The sequence below is a fragment of the Leuciscus leuciscus genome (genome assembly GCF_965113295.1).
Source record: "Leuciscus leuciscus genome assembly, chromosome: 23".
In the NCBI taxonomy this organism is placed as follows: Eukaryota; Metazoa; Chordata; class Actinopteri; order Cypriniformes; family Leuciscidae; genus Leuciscus; species Leuciscus leuciscus.
The window spans coordinates 27,767,332-27,785,726 of NC_138747.1; the positions used below are offsets into that span (position 1 = coordinate 27,767,332).

Sequence of the window (18,395 nt, forward strand, 5' to 3'; positions counted from 1 at the left end):
CGAGGCGCCGCATGAGATAATTTTTTTATTTTATTTAATAAATAGTACTGGCCAAAAGTGATGTCTGGAGGGGATATTTGTTTTTTATGACCCTACTAATTTAACTTTTTTAAACTAAAATATTTTAAATGAAAAGTTTCTCACAAAAGTTTTGCAAGCGAATGCAATCCATCACCATGTCCCCTTTGGGGCTCCGTATGTCACTGTATTATTGTACATGAAAAATTTTTGTGAAAGTTTTAATATAAACATACAAAAAAGGGCTCTGGTTTACTCATTAATGCTCTCAATTTTGAGACTGTGTAACAGGCACGTTCACATTTACCTTTGCTCTGCGAAATCTTGAGGCTAAAATCACTGGGAATCGCCTCATTAAGGAATTCCACCTGATAGATTTCCAATGTCTTTGACCTGGAAACTTTTACATTTATAAAAATATTATTAAAAATAAAATCATCATAATTTCTGCCACATGGCCCTGGTTTGAGTCTCAAACCGTATGATGACTAGATAAGAACTTCAACCTCTATGCAATATAAGTAACAAGGTCAATATAGTAAAAAGTGCATCATTGACCATTTATATTCATAATACAGCACAGAATTGAGAGCCTTTCTGCTTATATGAAATAGTTACATCAGCTGGGCTGCTCAGTGATATAGTGAACATGTGTTTTGCATCATACCTATTAATATATTGTGATTTTTTTTTCATGGCTACAACGCAGTTTTGAACAATCCAGTAACCAGGACTGGAACGATCTGTTCTGTAATACCCCTATGGTTATTGGTTACATGGTGCAAATCCCATCATGATTAACATACAATTGTGTTGCGTAATTGTAATGCATTTCCAGTTTATATTTAGTATTAAAAGGAGATTTACTTTTGTTCAGTTGTTTGTGACAAATCTTCTGAACTTCACTAAGATGAGCTATTAAAATGACAGCGGCAAATCAGATCATTCCTACTGTCATAAAATAGTAGAGTAGATAAGAAAATGTTGAGGAAATAACTTGGAGATATGCTGACATAAAAAAAAAAAAAAAGTAGTTTCTTATGACATGCAAACAATAAAATATTGCAAATAATTATTTTTCGATCAGAATTCAGATCAGACACTTCTGTATATCAGAATACTTTATTTTTTCTTTAGTTTTAATTTAAAACATATTGTGCTAATCTACTGTAGTTAACAGTATCAAATGATAAAGTCAACTTAAACGATTTTCTAACAATAAATGATGATTGAAATAAATAAATAAATAAAAGCACAGTGCAACCTTGACAAAAAAAAAAATGTTGTGTTACAGCTAAAACATGAATGGCAATAGTGATACTATGTGTGTAATGTTTAGGTAATTGAAGTGCTAAAAGTGTTATGAATTACAGTATTTATGCCTGTAAAATAGGATGACAAGTATACATAATCTGCGAGTGAGAGACTTTTATTTTGACGTGATGGTGTTTTGTGGGGCATGTCAGGAGTAGGTAGGGTGGCTAACTATTATTTCTAATTCATTTTTCACACGTTGCCTCTTCAGAAATGCATAAAAAGTGTCCAAAGAAAGCTGGGAAATCTTAGTGATAGGCTAAGATAAAAGTGACAGCACTGTAAAAAATGTCATGCAACCACAAATGAATACATTTATGCCCTTGTATACTATATATGATGCTAAAACAGTAGCAGATATTGTACTCTAATAATAGAAGTGACTTTCTATGGCTGGTTATTAAGGAGGAATTCAGCATATAATGGAATGGTGGCATTTGGTAAAGATTTATTGCACTACAAATGAATATGTTACTGTATATACTGCATGATGCTAAAACAGTAGCGTTGTATAGTGTTGTATAATAGACAGTACATTCCAATACCTTCTGTCTGGATAGGAAGGAGCGGTGCAGTTTGTTAAAGGTATATAGTTTGGTGTTCACTCAGTCCTACGGTTCCTCTGTAATCAGTTGTATGTTGGACAAGGGCTGATGGGATACAGCAGTGCCACAGTGCTTCATCAGACTGACGCCACAGCTGGTGCCAGCAGAAAAAGGCTTCATGGTGGAAATGATGAGAGCCAAGCAGTCCGCCACATCTTTATTTGGAGCGCATGCCAACGCTGGAGTATGACCTAAAAACATGGCACAATTAATGTGTAAGGATGGCACAAGGATTGTGTAAGGATAAGTTATCCTAGCTAGCATGTCAATTACCGGTATTGACAAAAATTATTTAATGTAGAATCATAGAATCATAAAGTGTTTTTTGCTAACGTTATAAAACATATTTCAAAATGGCCATTATTTTACTTTTGCCATCAACTGTTTGGTGACCCATATTCTTCAGTATATCTTCTTTAGTGTTTACTTTTAAAGGAACATTCCTATTTTATTATTTTGAAAACATTATGGGACTGTTACTTTTGAATGTTCTCTGAACGTTCCGAAACAAGTCGTAACATTTATCAATTTTGGACAAAACTAACCGTTTCATAAAAAATATTCCATTAATGACGTAGAGATGTTTTGGTCACACTTTAGTTTATGGTTAACTCAGTAAACTCCTAATTACTGCTTATTAACAGTTAGTAAGGTTAAGTTTAGGTATCGGGTGGATTAAGGGATGTAGAATATGGTCATGCAGAATAAAGCATTAATATGTGCTTTATAAGTACTAAAAAAAGGCCAATATCCTAATAATATGCATGCTAATTAGCAACTAGTTAATAGTGAGAATTGGACCCTAAATTAAAGTGTTACCAATGGTTTTGTGCAAAGGCTTCCTCATAACTTTGAATGAACATTCTATTAATGTTAGAGAAGGAACATTTGATCACATCTTTGCAAGAAGAATGTTCCCTTTTAGCTGGAAATGTACAATATAGCTTTTTTCACAATATATTGGCTTTTGTTATTGGAAACCAGTTTTAAAAACAGTTGAGTTATGGCTGAACATTTTTAATTAAGTTAGTACGGTTGCTACTTTGAATTAGTTTCTCCACAACACATACTGAATTTAAAGAAGACAGAAAAAAAAAAGCACATTTTTCTAGCGAAAAGTGAGTTATGTCCCAACCAGGCAACGTGATGAGTTTAAGCATCAAGAAAACTTTTCTGTAAACTTTTTTTTTTTAAAAGCAAACATGCTGCATGACACGAAAAAATCAGTGGTGTTGAGCAGGATTTTGGGATTTAAATGAGATTCCACTGTTGGGGCAACCCGACTTCAAATGGAAATACAAACCAAGTTTGACTGAACGACAGAATGACAAGTCGCTCGTCATGATCGAGACAAAAACTAAGATTAACATGCAAGAAGATTTAGTACTTGTCACTATAAAACGGCACACCATGTAAAGAAATGGTGAAGCAGAAAAGATCATTAAACTAGCAATTGGTGAGCAACTACAGTCTCTTCAAACACAAAATCTATCAGTCAATATTAATGCCTATTGGTGAAGTTAAAGGAACCGTATGTAAGATTGTGGCCAAAACTGGTACTGCAATCACTTTCAAATGACTGTAGAGCGGTGTATCCCCTCCCCCTCACCCCTGACTCCAGGTTGCTAGTTAGGCTGCAGGATCCAGCAGGAACGTCGGCTGCTACAAGGACCTTCCAATGGCAAGTGACAAGTCCTACACAGTAAGTTTTTTTTTTCGGACTTTGTCACAACGTATTTCGGATTCATAACGAGGTCTTTTAGGTTTCGTAACGTTAGATATTTTTTATCCGACACGTTTGTAGCTGCAGCTGTGGTAACTAGAGCAGAGCTGGCACCCCGGATGCCGAAACACTACTGACTTCGTGATTGGTAGATAGGTGGAGGGTGGAGCTTCAGGCCAAAACACAACATGACAACATCAACATCAGTTGAGGGCTGCAACTTCACTTTTAAATGACAATATCCTGGCCGGACTACTGTTGTCAGTGATATAAGTATTTGAAATGAACATGATTTCTTAATGTCTAGTGACATATCAGGGCCATTTTATGATTAATTGAAATACATTTCTTACATATGCTTCCTTTAATTCTGTTGGCTCTAGCTTAGCAATGGAGAAACTCACCATCTTCATCTAGGGCCAGAAGCGCTGCACCTCGAGTAAGCAGGACCTCAACCACGGTGGCAAGACCATTTCTCGCTGCAATATGCAGAGGCCTAGTGGTGTGTAGATAGAGAAACTTCAGCTGTGAAAATAACCAAACAATCAACACACACATACACTTATAATATGGGAATGCTCACGTTTGAAGTGCACTATTTGCGGCATTGATGAGCGAGGGGTCGTCAATCTCAGCCAGAATGAGAAGAGCACACATTTCATGACCCTGTTGAGTTAAACACGTGATGATCACTGGCTATGTTTACAGGCACAACTTTTGTTTTGCAATTTGATTGATGAATCTGAATGTAGTGTTTACATGAACGCTAAACATGTGATCGGGTTAATGTGAGCATTTATATGTCACAATCTTCAAATCGGAATAATTGTTTGACGTGCGCACACTGCGACGTCATTTCACATGCGCAGTTCTTTCAGTTTCGGTTTTCAATCCGATCAAGTGTTTACATGTTCTCTCGATCGGATTAGAAAAGGAATAAACCACCCCTTTCAATCCGATCGATTAAGGCGTTTACATGAAGGCTTTTCAGTCCGATTGAGTCATCAATCCGATTACTAACGGATTATTTGGTTGCATGTAAACGTGTTGTGTAATATAGGACACTATGAGAGCTAGGGTACATTACTCTTCTACAAGCCAGGTGAAGTGCCGAGTTCCTGTTGATGTCCAGTAGTGAGAGGTTCGCTCTGGACTGATGAAGCAAGATGTCTAGAACCAAATAAGGTTTGAGCAGATCAATAAGACTACTAAAGAAAACATCTTTTAAAATCAATGGAACACACAACCACTCTACACACGTTAATAGAAAGCACTAGACAATAAAATCAATACAAACCGACAGCAGACGTGTGCCCATTTTCAGCAGCAACCATTAATGCAGAGCGTCCGGTGTAATCGACTGAGTTTACATCTGAACCGCAGGTCAACGCCAGATGCAGTGCTGCCATATTTCCTGCATGTGCAGATGCATGTAGTGGAGTCCTGTAGACAAAATACACTGAGAATATTAAAGTGCCCCTATTAAAATAAAATAAAACACTTTCTCATGATATCCATTGCAGCATCAGCTCTTTTCTCTCAGTGTCTGAAAAGGTTCGATCAAGGATTCAGTCTCTCTAAACCCCGCCTTTCTGAGAGCTGCTCTGCTCTGATTGGTCAACAGTCTGTTGTGATTGGTCGACCATGTCAGAAACTAAACGCTCATCATCATATCTGAATTTCAGCTCCGGATCTTCCTCAGCTCTTGATACTCAGTGATACGAACAGTAACGATGGCGTCGGTTTTACCGTATCAATCTCATCAAAGTGGATTTGCTTTGTCAGCAGAAAACAGCGTCTTCTCCACATGAACAACACGAACCAAACTCTTCCAGTCTCACATACAACTACAGTGTTTGAGGGTCATAGTAGACGTTGTTCACGGCAGCCAATGAAGAACATAGACTGGTACAGCGGCGGTTTCTTCATTAGGGCGATCGGGCGACGCACCACCAAAGTGTGAAAGGACTTTTTCAATCACAATCTCATTCAACCACAGAGTTATGCTAGCAGTCACTCACTGTTCTAGAACTCACTGCCTCTGGATATAGTCCAATCAGCGCCAAGTCACGTTCTGTGGAGTACCGCCTCTTTTTGGGCGATTTCACTATGGCCGAAAATCGCCCAGAGTGTTCCCATAGACTTACATGCAAAGATTTTTTTTTTCGAACTGCAGGCACTGCAATGCATTCTCTATGGGTTCCGGGAGGGCTCACACTAACGTGCTTTCGTCATCATACGTAAACTTCACTTGTGCAGCGATTGCTGGAAACAAATATACCTCTAATAATATTTAGCCATAAGCTGAAGTGACATCCAATAATTTCCTCAGTGCATAACTTACATTTCACGGACATATTCTCCATCTGTAAATGTTAGAAAGTCAATATTTCCAGTTTGCTGTCATGAGAGGGCGAGCTTTCTGCAAGCTAAACTTCCGTGAACGAGCGCCGCCGCGTGCATGCGCGCCGAACAGACGGAGCGCAATAGAATAGGAGCACAATTATTGACTAAAATATAGATTAGCACTAAATTATAAATATATTTAGCTAAAATATTTGTTGTTGAATATTTGTTGTTGTTGGTGAACATAAATGTGCTAGAGAATTTCAAACCTACATGAGTATTTTTATGATATTAGCTTTGTTTTTATTTTTAATTTTTTTATTTTAAGTTTAGTAAATTTAACTACTTCTTTAAAAAGCATTATTTTGTTTTTAGATTGTAATGTTGCAATGTTAGAATGTAATGTGATTTGACCCCTTTTTTGGATAGACTGCAGATAGACAGCAAGGTTACACTATGTTTGTTTTTATAACCTTCAATATGAACATTGTTTGTAGGACAATCTTGATCAGGATATATATATATATTTTTTTTATTAAATACAGTTTTTTTTTATTCAAATAGAAAAATAATAATTAAATACTCAGATTATACCATACATCGCCATTTAGCCCAAAAATTCAGATTTATTTGGCAATTGGCTATTTCCCAACCCTACCGGCTGAAGTTTTAGCTAAACTTTAGGCTAATGATAGCTACATTTTTATCACTGTTAAATTGTTATTTAACAATTAGCCTACATTCAGTCCTGGATTAATAATTCAGTTTGTTGCGCCCCCCAAAAATTTTTTTAGCACCAGCCGCCACTGGACTGGCATTATGCAAATCTGTAACAAACCTACACAGATTCAGCAGGAAGAGAGACTGGAAATACTGATGACTCGTTTCAGTTCAGAATCACTTTCTTTCGGGAGACAAAAACTTAATTTGTTCTGTGCAGAACTTTGCAGACCTTATAGTCACAAACAGCTATATTACACACTACATGAAAGGTAATATCTGAAAAAAAAAGAAAACTAAATGGTAATAATAATAATAATCTTTCTGAAATATCGGTGGATTTTTGACATTAGCTTTTAAAAAGAGACCCTCTTGTTCATCCGAAGTGGTTGGTAAACCATTCAAGTTTCTCTGTTTCGCTCTCTAACTATATTAACTAAACTTAAATATTTTTAAGTGTGGAACAGACACACACACCTTCCTTTGGCATCTCTGAGGTTCATGGTCTTTGTTCCTATAGTTTCAACAAGCAGTTGAGCGGCACCATCGTGACCAGTGATTCTGTGGAGGAAGAAACAGGAAATGTTCTCGTCATGAAAAATGTTGAACGTTTTGTACAGAAACATTTAAAAAGATGGAGACAGGAGAGGTTCACTCACAGTGCACAGTGCAGTGGTGTAAAGGCATTTCCTTCCTGGAAGCTTGATGGTCTATATTCAAGTAAAACTTCAAGACAATCATTGTGCCCTGTGTGTAAAAAAAAAACTTTTACATGACTTGTAAATACAGTACGTTTCTTTAAACTCACCATGAAATTTTTTATGGAATATTGCAATAATTATTATTAATCATTTATCCCTGCACACCATTATTGTTATTTTTAAATTCATGTGCCTTCATAATCTTTGATTAAAATAACTTCCCCTCCCTCTTGCAGCATCTCTTCTCTGATGATGAGGGCGGGGCAACCTGTCACTCACATAAGATCAGCCAATAGCAAACCACAACGATCCAATCAATTCCTCACAGACAAAATCAAGCCCCGCCCTACATTTGATCTTGTTACAGAAGCGTTTTCACTAGCGTATACGTCACAATAGGAAAGAAAAGACAATAGCACATTCCATTTTATGCCAACTTTAATTTTAGGTAGAAAATGAAAGATTTGTCATTCATTGATATAAATCTCAACTGATGTTTCTCCATTGCTCTAGCATTTATTAAAGGTTATAGAAAGGGATTTTACCATGGTAAGCAGCGCAGTGAGTGGGTGTGTAGGCACTGTAGTCTAGCAGAGAGTCAAGGGGGTCTGAAAGTGACGCTGCGTCCAGTAAGGGCCGCAATATTCCTGCATGACCACAAGAGGAAGCCAAATGCAAAGGGCTTCTGCCATGAACGTCCCGGCACAGAGCGAAGGCTCCATGCACCAGCAATGCTGATACACACTCTTCATTCCCAACTACTGCCTGAAACACACAGAGGACACTGAAATTCAGTTTGCTTTACTCGCTCTGCATAATCATTTTCAAGAGCTTTTGGTATTTTTAGTTTCATTTTGTAGTACACTACAACATTTTTTTTTATTTTTATTTTATAAAATAAAGACAATTGGAGTATGTTTTACAAGAAAACAGCATTTAATTGTTAAATAATTTTAACATTTCTGAGTGAAATTTGTTTCTTTCTACCATTTTTTTTTTCAGTGTAGCACTAAGAGAAACTCCAAATTGTGCCCATAATGAATGCAAAAGCTATCTGAGCTGCCATTTAAATTGAGCATTTTACCCATTATGAACATTTGGTCAACAAATAGCTGATGTCATTTGATGACGAAAAATGTACATTTACACACACACAATCACACACACACATACATAGAGAAGATAAAATATGTCCCAAGACATGAATTTATTTATTTTTTCACCCCTAAGTGTGGACCAAAATGTAACACAACACTCAGTGACAGCTGTCCACTCAGTAACCACATGCATTCTGGTTTAGAGAGCCATCCAATCAATTCCTCATGGACAAAATCAAGTCCCGCCCTACAAAATCCTGTCCAAAAAGCAAAAAGTTAAAATAACTGCTTCTGCTGTGAATTCAAGCAACAAGGAAAAGCACATGTGGAACAAAGTGATTGTGATTTTTTTTAACTCATATATTCATGAATTTAAAAAGTTGCTCTGTGTGGAAAGAGAAATGTGAGAAACAAGATTCCAAGTGAAATAATTTGACTGATAATCAGATATTGTGGATTGAAGCAGGTGTGTAAATTGCAGAAGCACAGTGTCTGTTCTCCTTCACATTGTGAGAGCAGAATATCACAGCTGAATCTGTATGACGAAAAGACACTGCAAATATGCCTTCATTAAATCCATCCCAGACCACCTGTGAATGGGCTTTAAGTGATCTGTTCGCAGTTCACAGTCACTTACTGTGTGAATCTCAAGTGAGATTCGATAGTAAATCCGATCACAGAAAACACAGGTGTAAAGGGAGCCTTTGCACGGCCAATGACTCCTATAATTAGGCCACATGTGTTGAACCGTCCTCACTATAGAGCTTAGATCTGCTGGCATCTTCACCACATTTAAGCCCAAGTGTCTTGCTAAGCTAATTTCGGAGATGATTTCAACCCGCAATGTATGTTTGCCAAATGTGAAACAGAAGGTCTGAAATGGAAAGGGTATCTCGTACTAGGATTAGTTAGTTGCAATGATTGGTTTTGCAGGGCTGTGTAAAGACCAAGAAATATGATTCCCATTTGCAGAGTCAGGTGCTCTGCCAACACTCCTTAAAAGGACCCATTATCCTTTTGTACAATGTAATGTTGCTCCAAAGTCCCTCCAGCGGGAGTTATTCTCTATATCAGTGTCACAGCTTCTGAACTTCATTGTAGTCTTGAGTTTTCTTCCGGGAACGAACACGTCACAATATTTAAATAATGAATATGCAGAATAAAGGGGCGGGGCCTGGTTGAGTTAGTTAGTAGTGTGTTGAAACTGACGGTTATGGTAAGGGGCGGGACATTTCCCAAACACACTCGAAGCGCTTGACCAATCACAACACACTGCTCCAGCCGACCAATCAGAGCACAGTGTGCTTTTCAGAAGGAGGGGCTTCATAGAGACAGGAACTAAACAGGGGTGCGTTTCCCAAAAGAATCGTTTGCCAATTATGGTCGCAAGTACTGTCGTTATCAGCATACTGTAGTTTAACCAGTCAGTGTTTCCTGAAACCATAGTTCTAACGGACAATTGAATTTATGTCTTTTAGTTTGTCAAGAGATTTAAAGTGTCGTTTTTAAAGAGTGCGCATACATGAACGTGCTCTAGTGCGTAAGAACGAGCCTATGATTGAATCTGGAAAAAAAGCAAAACAACTGAAACAAGCAAGAACATTTTTAATTATTCCTCAGATGTCCATCATTTATAGCATAAATCTAGCATTAATTCAATCTCAAACAGATTCATTAAACAAAGTTATTACTCCACCATGTGTGTGACATCATTAACCAGCGTGGTTGAACGACAAATTTGCGACAGTACGGTTTCAGGAAACAGTCGTGACTAGCTAGTTGATTTCTTCAACGATGTACTATGGTAGTTAATCAGCGAGTTACGTCATTAAACGGGAAATGCACGCCAGAGAGTTAGTGACACACAGGGAAGAGAGGAGCTGCAACAATGTCAAATTTGTGAAAATTAAGTTTTTTTTTGAACATTCAAGCATGAAAACCTGTTCTAGTAGAGCCCAAAAACAATATCAAGATATCATCAGATATTGCCAAATTCCAGCCCGATAATGTGTAAATATTCAAATACACAAACCAAACACATGCATGCATACATACACACAGTGAATAAACTTACTGCGCGATGTAAAGCAGTGTGGCTTCTTCTGTCTCCAGTGTCTGGTTTACTTCCTCTCTCAAGCAGCATGTGGACACAGTCAATGTGACCGCCCAGTGTAGCCAACATCAGTGGAGTCCTACAGATACCACCAAACTATGCTTACAATAGCAATACTTTAAACAATGCAAAAAAGGAAAGAAAGAGAAAGATGGGGGGAAACAATATAACATATTAATGCGTCTAAATTCCCACCATATTCTGATCAGGCATATTATCAAACTTTGTCATCATAGAGAAGAATGAGCTTCAATGTGCAATGCAGTATTGACAGCACTGTAATTGTAATTTGGGTCACTTCATTTGGGTGGGGAGTTGAGGGGGTACTTAGGGGTACTTTTCTATTTAAATGCATATTTATTTTAGAAATTGATAGATTTTTATACTTGGAACTCATGCAAACCAAAAATAAATAGATCCCTATCATTTGCTGACTCGTCCTTACTCTCTGTTAACTCTGCACTCTTCCTATTGCCCTTTCTGTAAAATATTGCTGTATTAATTTTCTGAAAAGAAGAAATCATTTTGTTATTTATACATACAGTGCCCTCCACAATTATTGAACCCCCTGGTAAATATGATCAAAATTGGCTGTAAAAAATAAATCTGCATCGATTATCCTTGTGATCTTTCATTCAAAAAATGTGAAAAATTCTAACCTTTCATTGAAGTAAAAGAATTGAAAGTGGGGGGAAATCACATTATGAAATAAATGTTTTTCTCCAAAACACGTTGGCCACAATTATTGAAACCCTTTTATTAAATACTTTTTGCAATCTCCTTTTGCCAAGATAACAGCTCTGAGTCTTCTTCTATAATGCCTGATGAGTTTGGAGAATAACTGACAAGAGATCAGAGACCATTCCTCCATACAGAATCTCTCCAGATCCTTCAGATTCCCAGATCCATGTTGGTGCTTCTCCTCTTCAGTTCAGCCCACTCATCAGGTCAGGGGACTGAGACGGTCATGGCAGAAGCTTCATTTTGTGCTCCACAACAAATTTTTGTTTTGATTTTGATGTTTGTTTTGGATCGTTGTCCTGAAGGAAGATCCAACCATGGCATATTATAAGATTTCTAGCAGAAGGCGTCAGGTTTCGATTTTTTATCTGTTGATATTTGATAGAATCCACAATGCCATGTATCTGAACAAGAAGTCCAGGACCTCCAGCAGAAAAATATGCCCACAACATTAAAGATCCAATGGTATATTAAATTGTACACATGGGGTACTTTTTATCCTTGTGTTCACCAAACCCATCTAGTGTGTTTGCTGCCAAAAAGCTCTGTTTTAGTCTCATCTGACCACAGAACCCTGTGTTGTTTGAAGATCCAGTCGTGTCTGACAATTAAATTTGCTGGAATTTGTTTTTGGATGAGCGAGGAGGTTTTTTTTTAAACCCTCCCAAACAACATGTGGGGATGTAGGGGTTGTTTGATAATTTTTTTTTTTAGGCTTTCTGACCCTAAGACTCAACTAATCTCTGCAATTCTCCATCTGTGATCCTTGGAGAGTCTTTGGCCAGTCAAACTTTCATACTCGCCGTGCATTAAGACAGTATAGACACACGTCCTTTTCCTGTCAGATTCATAACATCTTTAGTTGGTTATAACTTCTTAATTATTGCCCTGATGGTCAAAATGGGGATTTTCAATTCTTTAGCTATTGTCTTACAGCCACTTTCTAGTTTGTGATGCTCAACAATCTTTTGCTACGCATCAGAACTATATTCTGTGGTTTTACTCATTGTGATGGATGATTAAGGGGATTTGGCCTTTGTGTTTCCTCATATTTAAACTTCTGTGAAACACGAAGTCATAGCTGGACAGTTTCATGTTCCTAGTCACCCTGGTGTACTAAAAAAGGTAAATATTAATGGGAATATACTTCAGAGATATTTTACTCGTAAAAAATTCTAGGGGTTTCAATAATTGTGGCCAACATGTTTTGGAGAAAAACATTTATTTCATAATGTGATTTCCCCCCACTTTCAATTCTTTTACTTCAATGAAAGGTTAGAATTTTGCACATTTTTTGAATGAAAGATCACAAGGATAATCGATGCAGATTTATTTTTTACAGCCAATTTTGATCATATTTACCAGGGGGTTCAATAATTGTGGAGGGCACTGTAAATACAACTATACTACAATAAACACTAAACAAATAAATAACTGCAATCATATTGTCGATGCTACTATCTATAAAAAATCCCAATGGAGAAACACATACTGCAATTCTACTGTGGTACATCGTTGGCATGTGGAAACATGGATATTTTCTCAATTTACAGTAAAACTATGTTGGACAAAGTTGATTTGTGAATAAAAATATCTACTTATTTACATATCAAAGATGCTGCAAAAATCCCCCTTAAGAAGAGATGTTTAGAAATTAGGTTAATAGAGCAATTTCTGGAACACTTCAACAGGTGTCTTCCGTGAGAGAGTGAGACAGTGGGAAAGAGAGTTTTGGAAGGACATTCAAATGTCATGTGACTTAAAAACAGCACATCATTGGCTACCTTAAGGCCTGCCCTTTTAATTCCCATAGTGCAAAATATTGTATTTTTTCTGAATAACAAGGAAATGAGTAGAAATTAATTGCTGCCATATGGCAACTCCGTACCATAAAGGGTTAAAGTACTTGCATTTAATTAACATTTGTGGTTACACTGTTAACTGTAACCCAACCCTTACCCCAAAACCTAACTCTAACCCATTCTTATTGAGAGGAACACGCCAGAGTTTGACACTGTGGGTGACAAGTTCCCCGAGACAGACCAGCAAAAGCCTTTCAAGCGCATCACTAGAAAGACTGAGTCTATGAAATAACACTGAACTGTGGTCTTGAAGCGGAAGAGGAGGAGCAATGGCTGAGGAAGATGAATCAACCCACTAACATTCTGAGCTGTTTCAGCAGAAATATGTGGCAAATGAACTGCCGAGGTAAAAATGTTGACCTTCTGGTGGTGCCACAGTCCAAGTTGGATGTTGTGGACTTTCTCAGGCTTCGCATGGAAACACAGCGTGAATTTAGTGACTGCTGTGCTTTTTGTTATCCCCCGAAACATGGCTGCATTAAATGTGGTATAGTGAGAAAGAGGAACTATTTAGGCAATTTTCTATTGAACTTGTGAACAGCCTTGACAGACTCTCTGCTGAATTTTAAAACATGTAAATGCATTGTATAATCATGTTATATCATTGACATGAATGTTGAAATGGCACTTACTGTCCATGTATGTCCATGACGTCAATTATGTCTGTTTTTTCAGCTCTTTTCAACAGCATGAGCAGGCAGTCAGTTTGGCCATTGGCAGCTAGGAAAATAAATCAATAGATTAAATCTAGTTATACTACAGGGCTGCTGAATGCTTGAATCTTGATTGGTTGACAAATGCTCTAGTCTAAGGTGTGCAAATATTTTCAGGGAAAGGCACGGCTGAAGTAGTTCCAGGCAGGTCAGGACCGCATTAGAGTTTCATATCACTTTGCCAAATTATTTCAGTTATTTCAAAGGTCTTTATAGCCTTCAGAGCCAAAACACACAACGACACTGACTGAGCAAATAAGTATTCTAAACAATAGGATAAAAACGACAAATTATTTCCACGTTTTTTGCCACAAAATGACATCGTATTATGCATTTATTAGGCCTAGTTATAATGTAAAAGCACATATCTTCTCTCTCTCACAAACGCACATATACAGTACGGACACACACTCGCGTGTTTCCAGCGCTACTATGACAATTTTTTCAGTAAAATAGTTAAGAAACTTAAAAGCTACATGATGCTGGTGCCGAACACAGTTGAGAGACACACAGACTCAGGTAATTCACACACGCTTCTCCCTCTCTCTCTTTCTCTCTGATAACTGCATTACTAACTACATTATCAATGTCTCAAGCCTCCTTTACTATCTCTAAAATTATGTTTTGGAATTAGCAACGGACGCTTGGGATGAGATGCGCAAGAAATTAGTCCCACACACTAGATCATTTTAAGGACAAAACCTGACAAATGTCTTGAAATACATCATCTGAACAATGTCTTGAGGTGAGGTAACCAAAGTATAAGCGGAATAATTGACTCCAGCCTGTTGAATTATTTAGAAAAATAGTGCACACCCGAGGTGTAACTCCGTTTCTCCGTCGTTGCCGCATTACCACCTCAGGTGTGCATTATTTTTCTAATAATTTAACGGCCGGTCATCAATTATTCCTTACTTAATGTTTTTTTTGTTCAAATTTATAGTTTGAACCATCCCACCACAGCTATTATTTAGGCCTAAATCAACTTAAACCAAGCATTGAACGAATTCTTCACATGTTAATATGCATACACACCTGAAGCATGTAGGGGTGTCCACCTGTGGATGTTCTCCCTGATGGCGTATGAGGCGCCCTGAAGCAGCAGCAGCTCCACACAGGGGTCGTGACCTCTCAGAGCCGCCAAATACACAGCCGTATGACCCCTCGAATCTTGCAAGTCCACATTCACCAGTGTTTCAGAGAGCACCTGAAGAGCTTCAGTGTGACCGTTATACGCCTGACAGAAACAATTGACCAGGGCAACATTCGTAACTTAACAGGCAATGGGGATCTTTTTATCATACAATGGCAACTTTCAAAAGAGGTTTTGCCAAACTTAGCAGTTATATGAATTTCACATTCAATTTGTAATGCTGACTTCATAAGAGAGAGAGAAAGAGAGAGAGAGAGAGAGAGAAGGAAAGAGACAAGACTAGAGACTGAATACTTACCGCTAAGTGTAAAGGGCTCACAGGAATGCAACTCTCCAGATCTTCCACACATTTGAAAGACATTTCTATTAGCTAATAAAAATAAAAAAATACATTGCTAGTTCACTCAAAGTGCCATACGAGATAAAAGTAAAGAATGGGCTATTCGGTAACACTTTATTTTACAGTGTCCTTGTTACAAATGTTACATGTACTTTATGCAATAATCACAGTAAATTATGCATAATTACATGCAACTAACCCTCAGACAAACCCTAACCCTATATGTTGTTAATTAATGTTAATTAATATTACTCAGTACTTAAATAATTACACTGCAACAATGGCACCTTAAAATAAATTTTAACCACTATTCTACATACAGTATAAGGTACCACTACATTTCCTCAAAAAGTATTTTGGGTGCTTAATTGACTATTTGTGAATGTTAATGCATTATATAACAAAATACTAAATAAAGTGACATCAGCAAACAAATGATGCAAGAGACTTTCTCAGAACGAACTTTAAAATGCCAAACAAGTCAAGCCAGTCAGTTCTCCTCAAGTTTGACAACAATATATCTCCATATTTTTTGTATTTAAAGAAACAATACTTGTTTACTTTCAACATTTTAACACCATGGGCCCTATTTTAACGATCTGAAGCGCAAGTATCAAGCGCGAAACGCAAGTAACTTTGTGGGCGGGTCTTGGGCGCTGTTGCTATTATACCGGCGGGATAAATTACTCTTGTGCCCGACGCAAATCTAAAATGGGTTGGTCTGAAGTAGCTTCATTATTCATAGGTGTGGTTTGGGCGTAACATGAAATAAACCAATCAGAGCGACATCTCACATTCCTTTTAAGAGCAGGCGCGCTTGTTCCATGGCGGCTTGCTATTATAACAGCGGATTTGCCAGGCGCACGCCAGGAGCGGTTCACAGCCGATGAGACCGACGTTCTCGTCAGGGCCGTAAAAGACAGAGAAGTGACATTGGGGATGGAGAAACACACCCAAATTAGCTTCGGTTAAACAGGCGTATAAAAATTTAGGTAAAAGCTACATTGATTATGGCCAAAAATGCGCCCTTAAAATAGCATATGAATAACATGCGCAACACGCCATGTCTAATGACTTTAGACTAGGTTTTTCCTGGTCAGTGGCGGAATTGTTTTCTGAAACTGCAAAATAGCACCAGGGAACGTTTGCGCCGGAACACGACTCCTCTTTGCGCTGAACCACCCCCGGGGAGCGCAAGTTAATTTCCTAATTTACAGACGTGCATGATAGGGCCCATTATCTAATTTTATAATTTCAAACCTAGCTAATTTTTTGTGAAATGGTTAGGCTGAAAATGTGTTTGCGCGATATTTATTTAAAAAAAAAACACTTTCTTTAAAGTCGGCATGAAATAAAAATGTATATCTATTATCTAAAAGCATGTTTAGTTTATTTGTTATATAATGCAATGCCATTCAATGGCTTATGTGTACAAATATAAACAACTGAATTATATTACTCAGAATATACTGTATATGAATATAATTCAGTTATTTATATTCAGTTGTTAGTATATATATTTTGATATGAGTAATATAATTAAGTTGTTTTCAACTAGACATAATTAGCAGGAGTAAAAACATCAAACTTAATCCAACTAAAATACAGATTCTACTCACATGTCCCATAATATATGACATGATATGAGTGTTGGCAAATCTATTGGTTTTCTTAACAATTGTGATTTACCAATTTTAGGTTGTGTTTGTCGCCACGGGCCGCTGCGTAGTGGACTGGACTGAAGCCTTTACTGTCACGCAGCGTTGGATCAGCACCGCTATGCAAAAGAAACTCCAAACACCTGTACAAACACACAACACATAAAGGGTTAGGTAGTATTAGGCTTATTTACAGCCAGTCATTTTAGTTTCAAATCCAAATGGGTGCTTTACCACAGAGCCTCCTCATCACTATCACTGCTGGGTTCTTTGTCAGGACAGTTCTGCTCAAATCTACTGGGAGAAAACAAAGGTAAGTCATATCTGAAATTAGTCGAATAAATAAATATCAGTTGCTATTGGTATATATAACTCACACACGTTCATTAACACGACAACGGCGTTTTGGGTGGCTGAAAACACAAACTTTTGAAAACGGGTTTCAAAGCGCATGTTTTTCCGAAAACAGTCTCCATGTAAACAACAAAGACGCGAATCTCTGAATATGATGACATCGTGCACATACGTATTACTTGTTCAATCTATAGTGTTTCATCACCATCTAATGGTCTGGCAGCAGAATATGGCATTTTTAGTCCTTTTCGCGGATCCGTGTGAATGGGGATCGTTTTGACAATGGTGTCGTCTACGCGGAAAACTCAAAGGAAAAACTTCACAGTTTTAAGCATATCTTTGTTGTGTAAACATACCCTTAAACAGGATCTCGAACAAGGTAAATAATGATACACAGCTGATTCAAAAGAACTCATAATGACAGAAACCATGACAACCAAGGAGAGGTGGGAAAAGGAACAAAGGAAGATAGAAACTGGTGAATGCAAAATGCAACCTAGGGTCTTTTTGTTAATCTACCCGAGGCAAACTTTCGTGTAAAAGCATAATTAGAATGGAAACACCACTTTTAAGTTTGACCGTATTTTCGTTTTCGGTCAAATTGCCTTTTGAATGGGAGTGCTTGGGGCACTTCTATGAAAGCATCAAAAATCGCTATTTTTAAAACACTAAGAAGGCTCGACACAACATGAAACTTTGCTGGAAGTATCACCAGGGGCTCTACACATGAACTCCAGCATTGACAACATTGTTTGTGTAGACAGAGTTTACTAAAAAGAAAGATTTTGAACAACTCACTGTGTTTCCGTCCGCCGGCATTTTGACAGTCAAAAATAGTCGATCTCCAAAATGCAACGTAACAGGGAGGAGAGTAAAGATGGAAAGCTCCTAAAGCTTATTTGTTCAATATAAATTCATGGATAATTTGTTGTTTTGT

At 37.5% G+C, this 18,395-nt stretch overlaps 1 protein-coding gene across 3 annotated transcripts in view; it reads right to left on the minus strand.

The window, feature by feature from the left end:
- Positions 1-1,301: 1,301 nt before the first annotated feature.
- Positions 1,302-18,395, minus strand: part of ankrd52b (ankyrin repeat domain 52b) — a 32,058-nt gene continuing 14,964 nt past the window's right edge. The window contains exons 15-28 of one of the 3 annotated variants that reach the window (XM_082156392.1): positions 17,339-17,398; positions 17,136-17,247; positions 15,405-15,476; positions 14,989-15,190; positions 13,873-13,960; positions 10,599-10,716; positions 7,973-8,192; positions 7,386-7,473; positions 7,204-7,287; positions 4,958-5,103; positions 4,748-4,830; positions 4,244-4,326; positions 4,065-4,156; positions 1,302-2,128 (exon numbers count right to left, since the gene is read on the minus strand). In XM_082156392.1, coding sequence (XP_082012518.1) covers positions 1,944-2,128; positions 4,065-4,156; positions 4,244-4,326; positions 4,748-4,830; positions 4,958-5,103; positions 7,204-7,287; positions 7,386-7,473; positions 7,973-8,192; positions 10,599-10,716; positions 13,873-13,960; positions 14,989-15,190; positions 15,405-15,476; positions 17,136-17,247; positions 17,339-17,398 — 1,633 coding nt within the window. In that variant the 3' untranslated portion in view covers positions 1,302-1,943. Of the gene's footprint in view, positions 2,129-4,064; positions 4,157-4,243; positions 4,327-4,742; positions 4,831-4,957; positions 5,104-7,203; positions 7,288-7,385; positions 7,474-7,972; positions 8,193-10,598; positions 10,717-13,872; positions 13,961-14,988; positions 15,191-15,404; positions 15,477-17,135; positions 17,248-17,338; positions 17,402-18,395 lie in introns of all 3 variants that reach the window. The other 2 variants (XM_082156391.1, XM_082156393.1) reach the window with 2 other exon arrangements.